This window comes from Amblyomma americanum, chromosome 7 (assembly GCF_052857255.1).
Source record: "Amblyomma americanum isolate KBUSLIRL-KWMA chromosome 7, ASM5285725v1, whole genome shotgun sequence".
NCBI lineage: Eukaryota > Metazoa > Arthropoda > Arachnida > Ixodida > Ixodidae > Amblyomma > Amblyomma americanum.
Window position 1 is genome coordinate 135,908,904 of NC_135503.1, and position 19,412 is coordinate 135,928,315.

The window sequence follows — 19,412 nt, forward strand, 5'->3', positions numbered from 1 at the left end:
TGACTCGACAATGCTTGCGTGAGCTCGCTTCTAGCGAGCCCCGAATGCAGAGGCTCCAAGCGCAGAGACCCCAAAATCGCAGACTAAGACCAAAAGTATGAGATTCAGTTCAGGGGTCATGATCGATGACACCGCTCTTTCGATATGTGTGCCCAAAACTTCACTAGGTGCATCTGGTAGAACAGACCCAAATCAGTTCGACAGAGTGATCCAACCCAAAATGACGCATTCTTAGCATACACGGCCGCTTTCGCAATTTTTCTGGCCAGCGGCTTTGTATAAGGTCTGCTTAACGCAGGCCTAGCAGCCCCTCTCATGCTTCAAATCTCCACAGGATTAAGGATGAAAGCTTTTGCATTTCCCAAGAGATATAACATGCTCTGCATGTTGTGTGAGTTGTCATTGAGGGCCGAGACGCAAGCAGTATGACCTAGCAGCTCTCAGCAAAGGACAGTGTATGAACCCGACACGAATGTCTCAGGCCAACAAACTTAATCGATACGCTTTTTGCAGATTCCTGTACGCAGTCTGAGAGGTATGGCTTACAGGGACAGCGATTGCGGTCAATTTGCCTTTGAGAAAGACGGAGGTGTGAAGTGTATCTGCTTTCATCCAAGCTTTCTTGTTTTTGCTTGTCTTGTACTCTGGTCTCCGATGAAAATTTCTCAGTGAGGCAGAATAGTACCAGACGCGCACTGAATAGCCCACTAATTAATGTAGCCACGGCGGCTAACCTAAGAAAATGCCAGAACACTGGAGAGGATGTTTAAGTTGTAAATTTTACGCTGGTTCACAAAACAAACGGCTGAAATACGGGGACAAAAGAGAAATAAACACGACAGGTCCGGCGCCAATTTACAGCTGAATTTTATTTCGCGTAAAACCTGCCTTTTTAATCCAACACGCCGTAACAACCATGCAATCACGCATTCGCAGGTCAGGATGCCAACACACGCCGTACAACAGATCACTGAAAGAGATGTAATACATGAAGCACGATAAGTGCCCACGTAACACATTTTATCATGGCCATCCTGAAGAAAAACCCAAACGACGTGAAAAATACCAGACACACAAGTATGAAAATCAAACCATCATGACCACGCAAACTCTTAACAACCAAAAACTATACAACCGCATGAGGAGTGATGGCAGATGACCAACAAGAAACGTAGAAAAAAGTGCAAGATGAACACAAGACCAAAGCCGCGTCAAAGGTAAAAAAGTTTAAAGGCGTGATGAGCGCAAAAACCTTTAACTACCAGAACCGATCAGCCAGCAACCATATTAATAATATCCGATGACCAACAAGAAACATGGAAATAGTGAAAAAAGTAGAAAAGTGAAAAAGAGGCTCGGACCAAAGTCTGCGTCAAAGGCATAAAATGCGAACAGGAATCCGCGCAAACAACGGCGCATCGTCAGAAAGAGTCGAAGGAAGTGCCCGACAAAACGATAAACCTACAAAAAACCTGCTAACAAAGTGAACTCATTATCGCTAAGCGTAATGGATGGCTTGCTGACGCATCTGCTCCCTTCTTTGCTCTGCCCTTCTGTCCTTTGCACTCCTCAAGAAGATCGTTTTGTCAAACTCAGGACGGCAATTCCTGCAAGCTTTGCATTGATCCACTAGGAAGCTTCGTTCATTATTTCGCAGATTTCGGCATTGCTCGCTGGCACGCTCACTGAAACACCGAGCCCGCAGCATAAGGGAATCTGGTAAACAACCCGAGTTCTGCAATGTTTGAGTTTGCTTTGATGTTTGACAGGAGAACCCATTTTTTTCCTCGGTATTCATGGTGCAAAGCCTGAACAGTGTACATGGGGCTGAGTATGCGACCTGAACGTTATGTCTGCCTGCTACTTTCTTAAGGTTGTGCGAACCTTGTGGATGTTCGGTATTACCTCCACACGGTTGCGCGAAACCGGATCTCTGCTTTGAGAACCTTGCTTCAGCCTCTGCAGAATTGCTTCATACACTGAAGAAACCATACAAGAGGGGTATCCTGCTTCTTTTAACCGCTGGTCTAGAGCGCTGAATCTTGACGAGGTCATATGGGGGCGTGATTTGTTCAAAGCTGCTTGCAAGGAGTTAGAAACAAACGTCCGATTCACGAGTTTTGAATGAGCACTGTCAAAAACGAGAAAACCTTTAATTGAACGCGGATTATACATCGAACACAAGCCATCTTTAAGAAACCGTATCCTAATATCCAGGAACTGGAGCTCACCATTTGTCGGGACCTCTTTGGTGAAACCGTGACCATGGATATGGTCTGAGAACACGGACATAGTCCATGAGGCCACAGCGTCTATCTCATGCTCAGAAATATCCTCGAGAATAACCAAGAAATCATCAACAGACCTGTGTACCGAAACTACGCGCGGATCAACAAGGTGGCATCTGATGTCGGCTCCTATATACAGAGGAGAGAAAAATGTCACAAAGAACGGGTGCTACAGCAGAGCCAATGCAAATGCCCTTCTTCTGAACAAAGAACTTTCCTTCATACGCAACAGCGGTCGAGTTGAGGTGAAATTCCAATAACAAAATGAAACTGTCAATGCTCACTCCTGCTGCATTTTGAAAACGGACTTCGCCGGATGACAGGATGGTTTTCCTGACAGCCCTTAAAAGTCTTTGGTGGGGAACGGAATAAAACAGCTCTTCAATGTCGATGGAGAACCCTGTGTAGTCATTGCGGGGCGAAGTCTCCAGGTGTTTTAGCACCTCGCACGAACTGCGCACATGGAAAGGGTCCTCGCACACCAGGCATTCCAGGTGGAATATAGGGTAGCGACTGATAGGACGTTGCCACGTCCCTCTTTACGAAACGATGGCGCGCAGCGGGTAACCAGGCTTGTGGGTCTTCGCGGTGAAGAAATCTTCGAGAGACCTTCCTTTTTCTTCCTGGGCCAACTTCTGTATGCCCTCTAGGTGCATATCTTCAAGGATCTGCAGAGCTTGCGTTTTTTTCTTCCGCACTTTGAACGGCAACTGTTTGAAGTTTTTATGAAGTGCAGTCAAAAGCCTTCTCACGAAATAATCCGGACGGCATATCTGCAAAGCCACTCTATTTGTCAGCCTGCAGCACAATGAGGTCGTTGTCTTTCACAATACTTGAAATCTTCTGAAGATGCGGCTTTTTAGGAAAACTGCGATCAACACTCGTCTTCAAGAAGGCAACACCGTCGCTTCCGATCCTGTCCTTTGCTTGGCCCGGGGCATGGCTAGTCAGTCTTCTAACCATGACGAGAAGTTCTTGACGCAGAACATAAGGTGCTGTGCTGAACTTAGATCCTTTTTCTAAATTCCCCTCAACCTCCTTAGGCAGGTCTGCACCTGTTAGCACGGTTTGTTATATTTTTCTTCACGTCGTTTGGGTTTTTCTTCAGGATGGCGGTGATAAATTGTGTTACGTGGGTACTTATCGTGCTTCATGTATTAGATCTCTTTCAGTGATCTGTTGTACAGCCTGTGTTGGCATCGTTGCTTTGCGAATGCGTGATTGCACGGTTGTTACGGCGTGTTGTGTTAGAAAAAGACAGGTTTTACGCGAAATAAAATTCAGTTGTAAGTTGGCGCTGGTCCTGTCGTGTTTGTTTCTCTTTTGTCCTCGTATTTGGCGCCGCTTTCTTTGTGAATGATGAGCCAACTAGCCCAAACTAGAGTTCTCCTTGAATGAATTACGCTGGTTTAACGTGGGCAATACTCGAGCATGTGATATTTGTACCGCGCAAAACGGACGCCTAAACTAAGATTTTAGTTTAACATCAGTAGCAAAGAGGAAAGCCCACTGATGTTCCACGAATAGGTTTCGGGTAACGGAGGATTGTGAAAATCGTCAACAATATCAACCGGAGTCGGACCTTAGGCTGCGTCATTTTTGTCATGAGACATTACTGCAGAGCAATGGCATACAAAAAGGTCCCTTATATGGTGGTTGTAAACAACATATGGAGTGTAATTAACGAAGAACAATAGAACACCGGAATGCAGCCAACCCTGAGTCTCCCTTACCACATTCGAAAAGCTTTTTCTAATTAGACAAATCCAACTAAACGCGCTCCAAGTGCTTATATATATATATATATATATATATATATATATATATATATATATATATATATATATATATATATGTGTTGCGAACGTAGGTTGCGTTGGCTCCGCACCGCACCGCGGTCGAAACGTTGATAAATAAAAGTGTCTTTGTAGAAGTGCCCACTTCTCTTAAATCTCTCTCTATATATATATATATATATATATATATATATATATATATAAAGAGACGATAGGGTTCCATGGTTTTCGTCCTATCGTCTCTTTCGATGGCAGAAACCAAAGAAAATTTCAACCCTAATAGACAAAGTACCAGCACTGACTGAGTCGTCTGAGGTCATACCCCTGTTGCATGTCAGTTTCGGCTTGTTTCCATCTGCCGTTCAACTCTTTCTTTGATCCCGCGAGGGCCATATGTCCCCTTCTCTTTCTTCTTTTCTTTGTAATTATATATAGTTTTTCAATTTTTTTTTGAAATTTTTCTTGTTTTTTGCATTCCTGTCAAAAAGCCTTTCTATCTGGTCCTTCTATGGGAAGCTCATCTGGTTTTAGCGGCTCGCGTGTCACCATGTAGAGCCACTTTGGGCGGTCTCAACCTCTTCCACCTCGTCCGGGCCATCTTTCGGGGTCGCACGGGGCCGCACATACGTGGCCAGAGGCATACCGAAACCCACAATTTGCGGACGCATCCCTTCTTTTGTTAAGCCCCACCATGTTTCCTCTTTGCTTTTCCCATTTTCTCTGGCTTTGCTTCTCTCTCTCTTTTTTCTTTTTTTCTTGTCGCAGTAGCCGCGTGCGCACCCAGCCCGGCCTCCCTCTTTCGCCTCGTGTGTGCGTGCGTGTGTGTGTGTGTGTGTGTGTGTGTGTGTGTGTGTGTGTGTGTGTGTGTGTGTGTGTGTGTGTGTGTGTGTGTGTGTGTGTGTGTGTGTGTGTGTGTGTGTGTGTGTGTGCAGTGAGTTCACGGGTACGCGATGCGCCACCTTTGCTTCCCAATATGCCATAGGTGTCTATTGTGTTCCGTTCTCCCGGCCGCCCCCTCCCCTTTTTCTTTTCTTTACTTTTCTTTATTTCTTTTCTTTTTAAGCCTTCTGTGTGTTAAGTCCCATGCTATAAGAACACGCGCCCATGCACTGTATGGTCACTCTTGAAAAAGATCGGTCCTCCGATCGAAACATCGAGTAAAATAAAAATGTTTCCTTCAATGAAGCGTATACTTCGATGTGTATATATATATATATATATATATATATATATATATATATATATATATATATATATATATCACCCACATAAATCACATCACAAACAAAGCATTTAAGAAACTGGGACTCATCAAACGTCGTCTATATCTTGCCAACCTCGAGACAAAGCTTCGCGCGTATACTACACTCATAAGGTCAGCTTTAGAATATGCATGTTTAATATGGAGTCCAAGTAGCGTTTCATTAATTAACCGCCTTGAGTCTGTGCAAAATAAAGCTGTGAGGTTCATCCTTTCTTCATACTCACCGTATGAAAGTGTGTCATTATTGAAGCAAACTATCAGTATTCCCGACCTTATCACTCGACGCAAGTTCTCTCGTTTATCGTTTTTTCATTCCTTGTACTACGATGGCTCCCCGTTCACAGCTGATCGCATCGCCCCTGCCCATCATGTTTCATCCCGGTCTGATCATTCCCACAAAGTGCAACCCATCTTCGCACGAACACTGAAATATCAAACATCACCCTTACTATTATCTATGGCAGAGTGGAACTCGTTACCGGCTGACATAGTTTCTGAAACTGAGCTATCACATTTCCAAACAAAACTTTCATCGCACCTTGGCCTACAAAATTCACCGTGATATTTTCAGTATTGTTGAGGCATTAAGTCTTATACGCTCAACCTATGTATCTTTCAGCGACTGCAGTGATGTGTACTTGCAATTTGTATATGTAGTTATTCTTTGTATTTGTTAACTACTGTGTGCCAATAATCTGTATTGTGTTGTTTTCATGCCCTCCCCCCCCTATGTAATGCCCACTTGTGCCTTTAGGGTATTTAAATAAATAAATAAATATATATATATATATATATATATATATATATATATATATATATATATATATATATATATATATATATATTAGCAGACAATGCAAATGAAATGAGGGGCTCGTTTCACAAACATATTAAGGTAGCCAACAGTCACCGAAACCAAGGTGCATAAGGCGCTGGTGAACACTCTCAAGGTTCGCTTACATGCAAAACATAAATACCCACGAAAGCAGCAGATTGGACAGCCGTCGCCGTAGCTCAGTTGGTAAGAGCACCGGACGTGATATTCGGAGGTCGTGAGTTCGGATCCCACCGGCGGCATGATTGTTTGTCCTGCTGCTTTATAAGTAAATTTCTTTAAACCATTTGATTGGCACTAGAATTAAAAAAAATAGAAACATATGCACTTTGGTTTCGGTGACTGTTGGCTACCTTAATATATATATATATATATATATATATATATATATATATATATATATATATATATATATATATATATATATATATATATATATATATATCACCTTACAAATTAAAAAAAAAAACATTCCCCTGTACACCTTGGTTTCAGTGGAGAAAGAAAGGGACGCAATGACCGATGGCAATGATGTGATTTAATGGCCGGTGGCCTAGCGCGAGCGCTCCTGCCCGCGCCTATGCACAGTTCTTCGTCATCTTCGGCACACTACCCGGGGCCACCAAGGGATCGTCTCGATCGGTGACAGAGACGCGCGAGGTGGTAACGGGCTTCAGGGGAAGGTTGGACAGGAACGAGAAAGTGGTGAGGTGCTGGCCGCCATGATGAATGTAATAGCTTAATGAATCCTGGTCCACGAAGCTTCCGGGTCGCAGGTTGCCAGGAGCTGACGGTCGGGCCCCAGGACGCGCCGAATGGCCTGAGCAGGGGAACGGTGTCTTCAGATGTAAGCGGCGTCTGAGGCTGGTGGGGTCGGTAGGTCAGATCTTTCAGTCGGGTTGAGTTCGTCGTGTTGAGTGGTCTGGGCGGGGGACGGTCGTGGGGGGCAACGGCGAGGTGCGTTCGGGTCTGAGAGGCTGGGGCTTGGCCGAGCGACGCAGGCCAAGAACTCACGGCCGACGACCACGGCTGATGCAGGACGCGGAAGCTCTAGGACCAGGATACCGATGATACACCGCAAGCTCCACCAAATGTTACGTGACGGCCAGCCGGAGAAAGAGACGCGATGATCGATGGCAATGAGGTGATTTAATAGCAGGTGGTCCAGCGCGAGTGCTCCTGCCCGCGAAAATGCACAGTTCATCGTCTTTTCGTCACAATTTCTATCTATCTATCTATCTATCTATCTATCTATCTATCTATCTATCTATCTATCTATCTATCTATCTATCTATCTATCTATCTATCTATCTATCTATCTATCTATCTATCTATCTATCTATCTATCTATCTATCTATCTATCTATCTATCTATCTATCTATCTATCTATCTATCTATCTATCTATCTATCTATCTATCTATCTATCTATCTATCTATCTATCTATCTATCTATCTATCTATCTATCTATCTATCTATCTATCTATCTATCTATCTATCTATCTATCTATCTATCTATCTATCTATCTATCTATCTATCTATCTATCTATCTATCTATCTATCTATCTATCTATCTATCTATCTATCTATCTATCTATCTATCTATCTATCTATCTATCTATCTATCTATCTATCTATCTATCTATCTATCTATCTATCTATCTATCTATCTATCTATCTATCTATCTATCTATCTATCTATCTATCTATCTATCTATCTATCTATCTATCTATCTATCTATCTATCTATCTATCTATCTATCTATCTATCTATCTATCTATCTATCTATCTATCTATCTATCTATCTATCTATCTATCTATCTATCTATCTATCTATCTATCTATCTATCTATCTATCTATCTATCTATCTATCTATCTATCTATCTATCTATCTATCTATCTATCTATCTATCTATCTATCTATCTATCTATCTATCTATCTATCTATCTATCTATCTATCTATCTATCTATCTATCTATCTATCTATCTATCTATCTATCTATCTATCTATCTATCTATCTATCTATCTATCTATCTATCTATCTATCTATCTATCTATCTATCTATCTATCTATCTATCTATCTATCTATCTATCTATCTATCTATCTATCTATCTATCTATCTACCTACCTACCTACCTACCTACCTACCTACCTACCTACCTACCTACCTACCTACCTACCTATCTATCTATCTATCTATCTATCTATCTATCTATCTATCTATCTATCTATCTATCTATCTATCTATCTATCTATCTATCTATCTATCTATCTATCTATCTATCTGTCTGTCTGTCTGTCTGTCTGTCTGTCTGTCTGTCTGTCTGTCTGTCTGTCTGTCTGTCTGTCTGTCTGTCTGTCTGTCTGTCTATCTATCTATCTATCTATCTATCTATCTATCTGTCTGTCTGTCTGTCTGTCTGTCTGTCTGTCTGTCTGTCTGTCTGTCTGTCTATCTATCTATCTATCTATCTATCTATCTATCTATCTATCTATCTATCTATCTATCTATCTATCTATCTATCTATCTATCTATCTATCTATCTATCTATCTATCTATCTATCTATCTATCTATCTATCTATCTATCTATCTATCTATCTGTCTATCTGTCTATCTGTCTGTCTGTCTGTCTGTCTGTCTGTCTGTCTGTCTGTCTGTCTGTCTGTCTGTCTGTCTGTCTGTCTGTGTAATCTATCTATCTATGTAATCTATCTATCTCTGTAATCTATGTACTCAGTATTGAAGCAAATAATTTGCGCACTATAAGCATTTAAACATTGGATTCTGCTATTTTTGAAGTCAAACTGCAGATATAACCCAGTTTTCTTCCGGAAATGTCGTTTCAAATTGATGATTGAAGGAGTCACTATGAATATATTGATGAAAATGATTATTCCGTGAATTCAGCAGAAAATGAATTTGAGCATTTTTTGTGTGCAACACGAGAATGTGTGGACTCACAGTTCACGTAGAAGCCAACCAGGAGCACCATCATGCCGACAAGTCCGGAAATGAAGACGAAGCCGCATATGAACCACCAGAAATTGTCTCTGCAGAAAGTGCGCGGCGACAGGAGCAGAGATATTATGGTCAAGAAAGGAGGACGACCTCTCGATCATAGAAGCGCGGCACGAAATAACAACAACGTTCCCTACAACGGGTACTGTAGCGGGGCCCACCAAGGAACAAAAGATGGAACATTGATCGGTATTACATCGCCTACCAGCCTCGCGAAAAAATTTTCGATTTAGCATGTGCAATACTAGAGATATCGGATATTGAAAATGGCTTCTGCGTTTTCTATCTGAACTCATACACCGGTCCAAGAAAGAAAAACTAAAGCTTGTACACAGAGGCGTCACTTTGCCCAGGAAAGCATCAACCCGCCTACTCTGGTAGGTTGTTTGAATGTTTTTCCCGTTTAATCTGCTGCTACGGCTAGACACTCTAGGAAAATGTGGGAAGGGAGACACGACACTGTCTAATGCGGACCGTGCACCTAGCCTTCTTCGCAGCGGTTTTTGGCAAGCCAATGAGGGCACCTTAGGGCTAACGTCACGAGCGCTGCATGATTTGTAGGGCAAGGTCTCGCGTGAATTCCCGCGACTGGAGGTCGCTGCTAGGCGCGAATAAGGCGTACTTCACTTTATTTTTATTTATCGGCTAAATTTTGAGGACTTTTACTTAGCATGCACAATAAATTGCATTTAACACCCACTTTCTGAACCTGGTTTTCAGATATGCTTTATGTGCATTTTTCGTACCTATCTGAGAGTTCGTGTAGTGTTTATGAAAGTGCCGAATTCAACACAAGCCTCCTGTTTAACACAGGCAACTGTTTAAAGAAACGTGCCTGCCGATTTTGGGGCAGGACCTGTGCAACCTGCGAATAAGTCAGCTTGTAAAATCCCATTTTTTTATGCGTTACAACGCAGGACTGCATTCGAGGGTTACGGTTATACGCAGCATTCTCTTTTTACTTTTAGAGAAGGGTAACACGAACATTCTTCAGAATATCGTGCACTGCAGTGGAAGAGAGGCCTGCGTCGATCCTCCTTCAAGACCGATTCACGTACGGGGCATTTCGCCGGAATATATAGAATTTAAAAAAAATAGGCTTTCTGAGTTAGACGAGAGCTTTTTTCGCTAAAGCATTGTCAGCAGTGTTGTACACCGGAATAATGCTAAGACGTGCTAACTAGCAGGCTGGCTAACTAATATTTTTAACTGTTACTGTTAGGCTCCTTAATTATTGGTATGCGTGTAGCACGCCGTAAGTAATCTCCATATCAGTCTTTAGAATTTCGAAAATGCGGTTACCCTCGGCGCGGTGGCCGAACAGATTTTGGCTGGACCGCGCTAAAAATACATGCGCTATCAAGAAGCTTGCAAATCAAACAACCTATCCAGCGCACGTAACTCGTCACAAAAGTAAACTCAATGTGATGAGTAGGGAAGCTAGCATGCACTCACTGTTGTTCTTCTTGGGCTGAAAAGACATGTAGAACATTTAGTCTTGGTTATAAAACAACTCGTGCGTTCTGCATCCACTAAGATATGATCTTGTATTCAGTTTTCTGCATAAAATGTTTTCCCACAAGGAAATGGCAACTGGCGGTGTAGCGGTCACGTCACAGCCCAGATAGATCGCCTCAGACTGGTCATTAGGCCGCCGCCCTTTCAGCCGAAAAACGTGTCAAAGTATCCTTGTTCTGTGCAGGCTCAGTCATACACCATTTTAAAGAAGCACGAAAGCACCAGACCTAAAAGGCACGCAATGAAAAGAATACGGTATAATCTTCGTACAGTTTTTCCACGTGTCTTTTACAACACTGCCTGGAGCCGAACCTCTAGTACACAGCAGCTCCCCGTATATATCATGTTTTGAAGCGAGCAGTGTCACTCGGGCGCACCCGTTGCAGAGCAACTTCATTTTGCTGGGAATACCTTGGTTCTGTATGCAAGTTAAAAATAAAACACACCTTTAATTCCCTTCAATTTCCTAAGAATCAATTTTCAATCCCCTGCTGGCTACGCAGATATGCATCATTTTTTACGCCCGCAGCCAAGAACTACTTTAGTCTTCTTATAGCTAGTGGTGTTACTGGTACTTTGCTCACGACAGCCGGGCCATTCACCGCAGCGCAGCTTCAGACACCAACGTGCTCGCTCAATCGTAGCTGCAGAGAGTGCGCGTTTCGAAAGGTTTTTAAGCAGTTATGAGGACAAGCGCATGGCGGCAGGTTTCACATTCGGTGGACACCCGGTGCGTACGGTGGAGGAAATGATTAAGGAAGCGGTGGATGCGACAGAGATTTGAAAAACCCGTCGTGACGGTAGCTCTCGCCGAATTTTGCGATTAACCCAACAACCCTAAACGCTGTATTTTTAGAGCGCAGTTCTCAGGCATACGTTCCATCATGCGAAACGTCACCTGGAAGGTGGCTCTCACCTTCCAAGTGGTAGCAGAGAGACAAGACACCGGCCGTGTCGAGAGCGAAGAAATGAACAACTGGAAAGTGGCTGCCACAGAAAGACCCCGGAGTGTGGCTACTAACGTAACAGCAGCCTAACACGCCACAGCGCTGGTATAGGATGCCGAGAGCTGCGCTCAGATCTCGCATTCCCGACTATCATGATCATCTGCTAATTCTTCTTCAATAATTTTTTTATGAGTGCCGCAGCTTGTGGTTGATTGCTCTTGGGCGGCGTCATGCACCGATTTGCGCTGTAAACATTGCGAACGAAACGAAGAAGCAGCGCTGACAAGCGCTACGAGAAAAAAGAAGAGAAAGACAGAAGCGCTGACTAGCAACCATATTGTTTGTTTCACAAAAAGGCGGAAATATATAGCAGCAGGGCTAGCAGAGCACAGAGGGGAACAAATGCGGCACAATCAAGACGTACATAGATTCATGAGCTGATAACACCAACACTACGAAAAGTGTGCTCCTGTTCGAATAGAGCCGCCGACGGTTGGCTGACCTAAGTGTTACTTAATTCATTCATGTGAAAAGCCATTGATGTTAGGCGTGAGTTCGGATGTTTGTATTTGACCTTGAGTGCGGTCTGTTTCAAAGAAGCTTCACAGTTTTTGCGTTAGGCGGAATGACTGACTATGTTATTTCGGCAGAAATGATTGACTATCTTTCCCGTGTTCGCGTGATCGCTGATTGACGCACTCTCCGGCTTCCCCTATGTAAAATCGACATCATGAGAGTAGAATCTTTTAAACAACACCACAACAGCAGCTGACGAATTTCGTGCGGTGTTTCTTCTCACAGCCTTTCTAATTTCTTGGCTCCTTCTCTCGTACAGACTTCCTATCTTAAACCTGGCGGAAGTAAGGAGCTCCATGCTGGCTTCGCTCATTTTTTTTTTTTTCAGGTTGTTTGAGACTTTGTGAACGTAAGGTATGGACGCGAGGTTGTTATTATTTAGTTTGCGCGCAACCTTCTGAATTTTGGTTTCAGCTGGTAATGACTCTGCTACTTTTGATGGAATCTTCATCACATAGCATGCAGTGGTAAGCCTGGTGAAATGCGCATCGAAGCTGGCTTGGGTTTTATGTATGCAGGACCTATACTGAGCAGCCCTCATGCAGCTTTCTGGTATTCCGCTCTTAACTATCTTAAACTGGGCCGACTGTAAACGCAGAAGTCTCTTTCGGAAGCGCGGGGAATACGTCCGATATACATGATCGTCCGATAGCACAATTTTCAGATCTAGAAAACTTAGTTTGTTTTGAGTATGAAACTCTGTGGTCAACTGTCAATTATTAAGTTCAGTATTCAGCAAGTGAAAATTTTGAGCAAGTTTTTGGGATCCAATTGACGATAAAAAATAAAAAAAATCACCAACATAACGCTAATGTTCAACAACTCAGCCGTCGTCAAGCTTGGTTGAAGTGGTCTTTCGAGCGAAGCTAAAATTAAGTCAGTAAGGACGGAAGCGAGGCTGGATGTGATGAAATCTACTTTCTTTTGGGTGAAAAACCTCGTGTCTACACTAGCCAAAATTCTCTGTAAATAAAACTTGAGCATTTATAAAATAAGCTAACATTAATGCAACTATATTTCTAGAGCTTCGTGGCACCGTTTAGATTAATGAAATTGCTTATTTCTCCGCGCTCATCGTGATTGTGCCGCATCTGTTCGCCTCCTTGCTTTGCCTTGCCCTGCTGCTATATATTGCCGCCTATTTTCGCAGTAAGCCGTATGGTTGCTAGTCAGCGCTTGTGCCTGTCTCTTTTTCTGTAGCACCTTTTGTGAGCGCCGTTCCTTCGTTTTGTTCAGCGTGAACCAACCAGATCGACACAGCCCTCTTATTGAAACCTTGTGAGCATGGCAACTACCAATCAGGAGAGGTTTTGCTCTTTAAAGGATTATAGACACCTAATTTTGGTGGCATGTTTTCTTCTCTATTATGATGCGGGAGGCTCTACTACGCATGAATTGATATATGCTATTCGCCTACGACTGCTAAATAATTTACAATCGAATTTTTTCTGTGATGCTGTTTTGGTTTCGGTTTCAATAGACGAATGATGGCTGTGACGTCAAAGAGTGCTTTTGTGTCAAGTGAGGCACAGAAAAACGTTCATAAAATGGCTGCTTCATCGTTTTAATTTACTGCAGTGCTGAAGCCAGCATTCTTCAAGAGCCGGAATGACAACGAAGTAGGAAGCAGCAATTATATTGCAGCTTTTCGTGTCTTACTTGGCCTGTAAGTACACGTTAATGTCGCAGTCTTCATTCGGCTGTTGAAACCGAGACCGGAACAGCACGAATAAGAAATGCGATTATAAAATATTTCGCAGTCGTAAGCGAATATTAAGTGGTAATCCATGTATATTAACGCCTTACGCATAATTGAAAACAAGTAAACGCGCACCCAAAATTTAAATGTCTATACTCCTTTAAGGTACTGTGCACTAAAAATGATCTCGCAGATCGTGAAGTGATCCACCATTGATACTTGTGCCGGAACAAGGAGAATAATCAAACGAAAAACTACGAGCAGCTAGGCTGCCTTGTGCCTCTGTGAAAACGTTCAGAGCCGGTATGCAAAGGACTTCGAGAAGTTTTACATATAAACGGAATTACAGAACGAAACAGAGAGAGATAGAGAGACAGCAGTTCTTCAGACCAGGTGTGAGAACTGCGTTTTTAATTGTACATCATCCATTTATTTATCTGGTTTTACCCATCCTGCAATTTGCAAGCCATCGCTGGTATAGCGAGTACCCCAGATCTATTTAAATCAAAATTCTTGTATTCCAACATCAGCTACGTAGATTCTGAGGGCTTCGCACTAAAATCAAATACCTGGTTTCCCGGTTTCACTTAAGAGTGCAAATCAAGAGCCATAAAGAAACTGAATGTATGCACACTTGGCAGACTCCCGCAGAAAAAAAATAAGAGAAAGGGGATGAAATAACAGTCTAAAAAATAATACACAGAAACATCTCTATAACCAGCTGTGTTGAGAGATCTAGGAAGATGGAAACGTAGCATTTGATTTCTGCATCTCATTTGCATTCTGCCCTCTTTTCCAGCATACGAATGCTACTTACCATCTTTTTCTGCTGGTGTAAGGTGAGAAACTGCGTCAAAAAAGGCATTGTTAGTCTTAATGTATTTGTAGCTCTAAAAAGAGGAGTGGTTTTATAAATCAAGGGAGTGGAGGTAAATTAGGGTTCCTGAAGAGGGCCTAATGTATCAGAGCTCGGTTGAGAAATTGTAATTGCAAAGATTGCTTTCTTTTAAATTTTATCAGACTTGCAATATTGGTTATAGTGGTGGTTCCTCACACTAAACGAAATTAGTGTGGCGCATCAACGACAAGCAAGACAATGCAAGAGATTTAGGAGCACTATACACTGAAAGCATTGCTAGTACAAGCTTCAACTGCTAACAACGTACAGATGGCGGTAGCCCAGTGCTTGAGCCTCACAACAGATCAAATTTTTCTCTATTGTGCCGACATTCTGAGAAAGCTGTATGGCTGTCCTTTGTAGCCGAATGGCGGCGTTCCTGCGTATGCTAAAAATTACTTACTCCGGTGACTGCTAGAAATGCCAGATTGGCAGGGAGTGTGCAGCGCTCATTGCTTAAAAGTAAGGCAACTGCCACACACACACACACACACACACACACACACACACACACACACACACACACACACACACACACACACACACACACACACACACACACACACACACACACACACACACACACACACACACACACACACACACACACACACACACACACACACACACACACACACACACACACACACACACACACTCACACACACACACACACACACACACACACACACACACACACACACACACACACACACACGCACGCACGCACGCACGCACGCACGCGCACACACACACACACACACACACACACACACGCGCACGCGCACGCACACGCACACGCGCACACACACACACACACAGAGACGCGCACGCACACGCACGCACGCAGTCTTTCGGTTCCTGTTCCTGTGCTAAAAGAAGAGTGACATACCTCTCTCAAGAGTGCACTTTCCTTATGCGCGTATCCAAAATCAAGACTACTTTGTTCTAAGAACATCTATCACAAATACGCTAAACATTTTTCTTGAAAAATGTAAGCGTTTGACTACAGCGCATGTTTTCTGAGGAATGGTGGGAACCTAAGAATGTCTTGGAGGCAAGGCTCGCAAGTGTGCCCACGTACCTGACATGTCAGACTGCATCTCATACACGTCTTGGAAGGGAAATTCGAGATCTGCGTAGGAAAACGACGAACTGCTTAGAGGATCGTGATTTGCAGCCACCGCGTATTCTTTCTCACAAAAAGAAGCTTTGACAGGTAACTCATGATGTTAGTCTTGTGTGACGTTCCTTGTGTGTGCTACGAGGGTCCGCGTTCGACGGCGCGGCGTAGATGGAGCCCCCAGTGGCGGCGAAAGCACTCAAAGGAAAACAATTCAGCTGGAAGAGAGGAGAACGGCGACAACCGGAACCCCTTTCATGTTTCTACTGTATATGGCTGCAAGCAACTTGAGTTTGATTGCTTTCGGGCCTGCCGCCGTGGACCGCATGGAGACGACCAGAACGAAGGGGTTTAAGCACAACCGGACCCCCTTTCCACAGTGTCGGCACGAGACGAACGCCGCCGCCGCCGCCGCCGCCGCCGCCGCGGGGAGACGGGCGTTATCTTCCCCAATTGCCGTGGCCGTTCCAAGGGGGCCTCGTTTCGGCGGGTCTGGCCCCGTGGCAAGACGGCGGGCATCATCAATCAACCCTCCCGAGCACATCCCAGGACAAGATGAAGAAATCGTATGCTTCGCTTGCTAGGGTCGCGGACACATCGCCAGGTTCTGCCAAAACGTGCGCCGTGGGGAGCCACAAAGAGAAGCAGGCGAGATACGCCCTAAGCAAGCCTACAGCGGGGCTCCAGAAACCGAGACAAAAAACTAGATAGTCCTCCCCATCCTGAGGAGCATGGGGAGGGAACAGTGGATGATGAGGTGGTGGTAGTTTGTGTGGCCGACGAGGCATGCCCTGTTGTGCGTTGCAAGTTAAATGGTTGTTGCATGGAATTGATAGATACGGGGTCAAAGGTGACATTGCTTAAGGAGAGCAGTTTTAACACGCTTCGAAGCAAGGGGGACCGCGAGGTGTTGGAAGCGTCTGGTGGTATGGCAACCAAATTTGTAGGCATAACGGGGGATCCTCTTGGCATAAGTGGACTCAACCGGTTACACTTCTCTCTCGGCGGAATTGCATTGGAGCACCCCTGCTACGTATGCCCGGACACGGTGTCTCTGCCAAACGGAGTGTCAGGTATATTAGGGCAGGATTTTTTGAGAAAAGGGAAGGTGGTAGTCTCATTCTCTGAGGAAGAGGTTAATGCGGGCGTCTCAAAAGTTCCGTTTTTGAACAGGAGAGGGGCTGAGATTCGCATTATCGATATTGACACCCGTCAAACAGTGGGATCATTGGAGAAGGTATATTCGCGGGTTGCCGTCAGGCTGGTCGATGAGGCGGTCGTCCTTCCTTGGTCGGAGCACATTTTGTACGCGTTTGTGCCTTCAGATGTAGAGAGCGCCGCCGTGGGAATGCTTGAGCCGGTCGACTCTCTCAGCAATGGCCTGAAGGCAGCCGCGTGCCTCGTGACAGTTAATGACGCCCACAGAGTGCCCCTACGGGTGGTTAACTGTAGCCAGCAGCCACTGAGCCTTCCCAAGAGCAAAACATTGGCTTTCTTCACCTCTGCGATAGAGAAACGTGAGCCCACCGATACGGTACTCGCAACTGTAGAGCATGCTAGTCCTTCGGCTGCTCCAAAGGTGTCGTTCGATCTTACGTAAAATCCAGGGAGAGGGAGGCTCTGGCTGGTTTGCTGAACGACTACTCGGAGGTATTCGCCACGTCCAACCTGGATTTGGGCTGCTGTGGCGTTATAAAGCACAGCATAGAAACCGGCACTTCATCGCCCGTTTACCAGCGTGCGTACAGGATTCCTTACTCCCAACGTGAGGAGATGGAGCGGCAGGTGCAGGACCTGATTGACCGCGGCATTGTCGAACACTCAAAGTCACCCTGGGGAGCACCAGCACTATTGGTGGAAAAGCCAGATGGCTCGTATCGATTGGTAGTGGACTACCGCAAACTAAATGCCGTAACTCCCATCGATCCATACGCCATCCCCAATATACAGGAGACGCTTTCTCAGCTGGGCTCTGCCAGGTACTTCACGGTAGTGGACATGGCGGCGGGATTCTGGCAGATAGCAATGGATCCGGCAGATGCCGAGAAAACGGCATTCAACACGCCCTCAGGGCACTATGAATGGAAAAGAATGCCGATGGGTCTGGCCAACAGCCCTGCTGTCTGGCAGAGAACCGCTGATGTTATCCTGGCAGGTCTTCTGGGGAGGCTGTGCTTCGTGTATATGGATGACATAATCATATACAGTGACAGTTTTGAGAACCATTTGCGCGATATTGAGCAGGTTTTGGTGCGACTAAGAGGAGCGGGTCTCAAAAACGAGGTGAAATACCTCGGGCACGTTGTTTCAGCTGACGGCGTGCGACCGGACCCTGAGAAACTAAGGTGTGTCTCGGATTTTCCATCCCCGACTAGCGTCCGCCAGGTCCGGCAGTTACTCGGCCTGATCGGTTACTACCGAAGGCACATAGAGGAGTTCGCCAAGCTCGCTAAGCCGCTCACCGCCTTAACAGCCAAAAATGTCGCCTTTCGCTGGGACGAAAACGCGGAGGATGCTTTTGCGGCCCTGAAAAGGAAGCTAATGAGTGCACCGCTGTTGCGCCACCCGGATTTTAATTTGCCCTTCGTTATGGCCACAGATGCGTCAAAGTTCGCAGTTGGTGCCGTGCTATCTCAGGTTATCGAGGGCAAAGAACATCCCGTTGCTTTTGCTAGCCGACAGCTGAGCCCCACAGAGCAAAAGTACGGAGCTACGGAAAGGGAGTGCCTCGCCGTTGTCTGGGCAGTAAAGCACTTCAGATGCTACCTTTACGGCCGCAAATTCAAGCTAGTCACAGACTGCCATCCTCAGAAATGGGTGATGAGTGTCAGGGACCCTAGCTCGCGACTCGCTAGATGGAACTACACCTGCAGGAATACTGGTTTGAAGTTGAGCACAAGTCAGGAAAGACACATCTGAATGCTGATGCACTCAGCCGCGCAGCTGCCGTGGCAGCTATAGGTGAGTTTGTCCCCGTAGTCGACCCCGCCGAATTACGCACAGAGCAGTGCAAAGATCCTGACCTGAAGCGAATAATCGAAAGCTTAGAGGGCGCACCGTCTCACTCCGAACAGCTAGGTTATTTCATTGGCAAAGACGGCACCCTGTGTCGGCGCACGAGGCCAACCAGGAAAGGGAGACCAGAGAAAACCGCTTGGGAGAGAGTCGTCATACCTCGGTCGTGGACAGAAAGGGTTCTTCGCGCGTTTCGCGATGCGCCATGCGCCGGTTATTTTGGCGTAGCGAAGACACGCAGGCGTGTGGAGCGTCTGTACTTTTGGAGTGGCATGCGACAGGATGTTAGAGACTACTGTGCGAAGTGTCATTCCTGTCTCGAAAGAAAAACACCCAAGGGACGAAGACCAGCTCCAATTCAGCCGTTCCCTGAGGTTTCGGCTCCCTTTGAGCGGACAGGTATGGACATAATGGGCCCATTGCCCA

At 45.0% G+C, this 19,412-nt stretch overlaps 1 protein-coding gene and 1 non-coding gene across 2 annotated transcripts in view; one reads left to right on the plus strand and one right to left on the minus strand.

Annotated features, from left to right (window-relative positions):
* LOC144098093 (uncharacterized) overlaps positions 1 to 19,412 on the minus strand; it is a 70,730-nt gene that overhangs the window by 47,575 nt on the left and 3,743 nt on the right. Inside the window, exons 2-5 of the mRNA XM_077630645.1 lie at positions 15,933 to 15,983; positions 14,768 to 14,797; positions 10,662 to 10,681; positions 9,154 to 9,242 (exon numbers count right to left, since the gene is read on the minus strand). Of these exons, the coding sequence (XP_077486771.1) occupies positions 9,154 to 9,242; positions 10,662 to 10,681; positions 14,768 to 14,797; positions 15,933 to 15,983 (190 nt within the window). The remainder of the gene's footprint in view (positions 1 to 9,153; positions 9,243 to 10,661; positions 10,682 to 14,767; positions 14,798 to 15,932; positions 15,984 to 19,412) is intronic.
* Positions 6,352 to 6,425, plus strand: TRNAS-UGA (transfer RNA serine (anticodon UGA)). Its single transcript has one exon. It is a non-coding gene; the product is annotated as a tRNA-Ser (tRNA).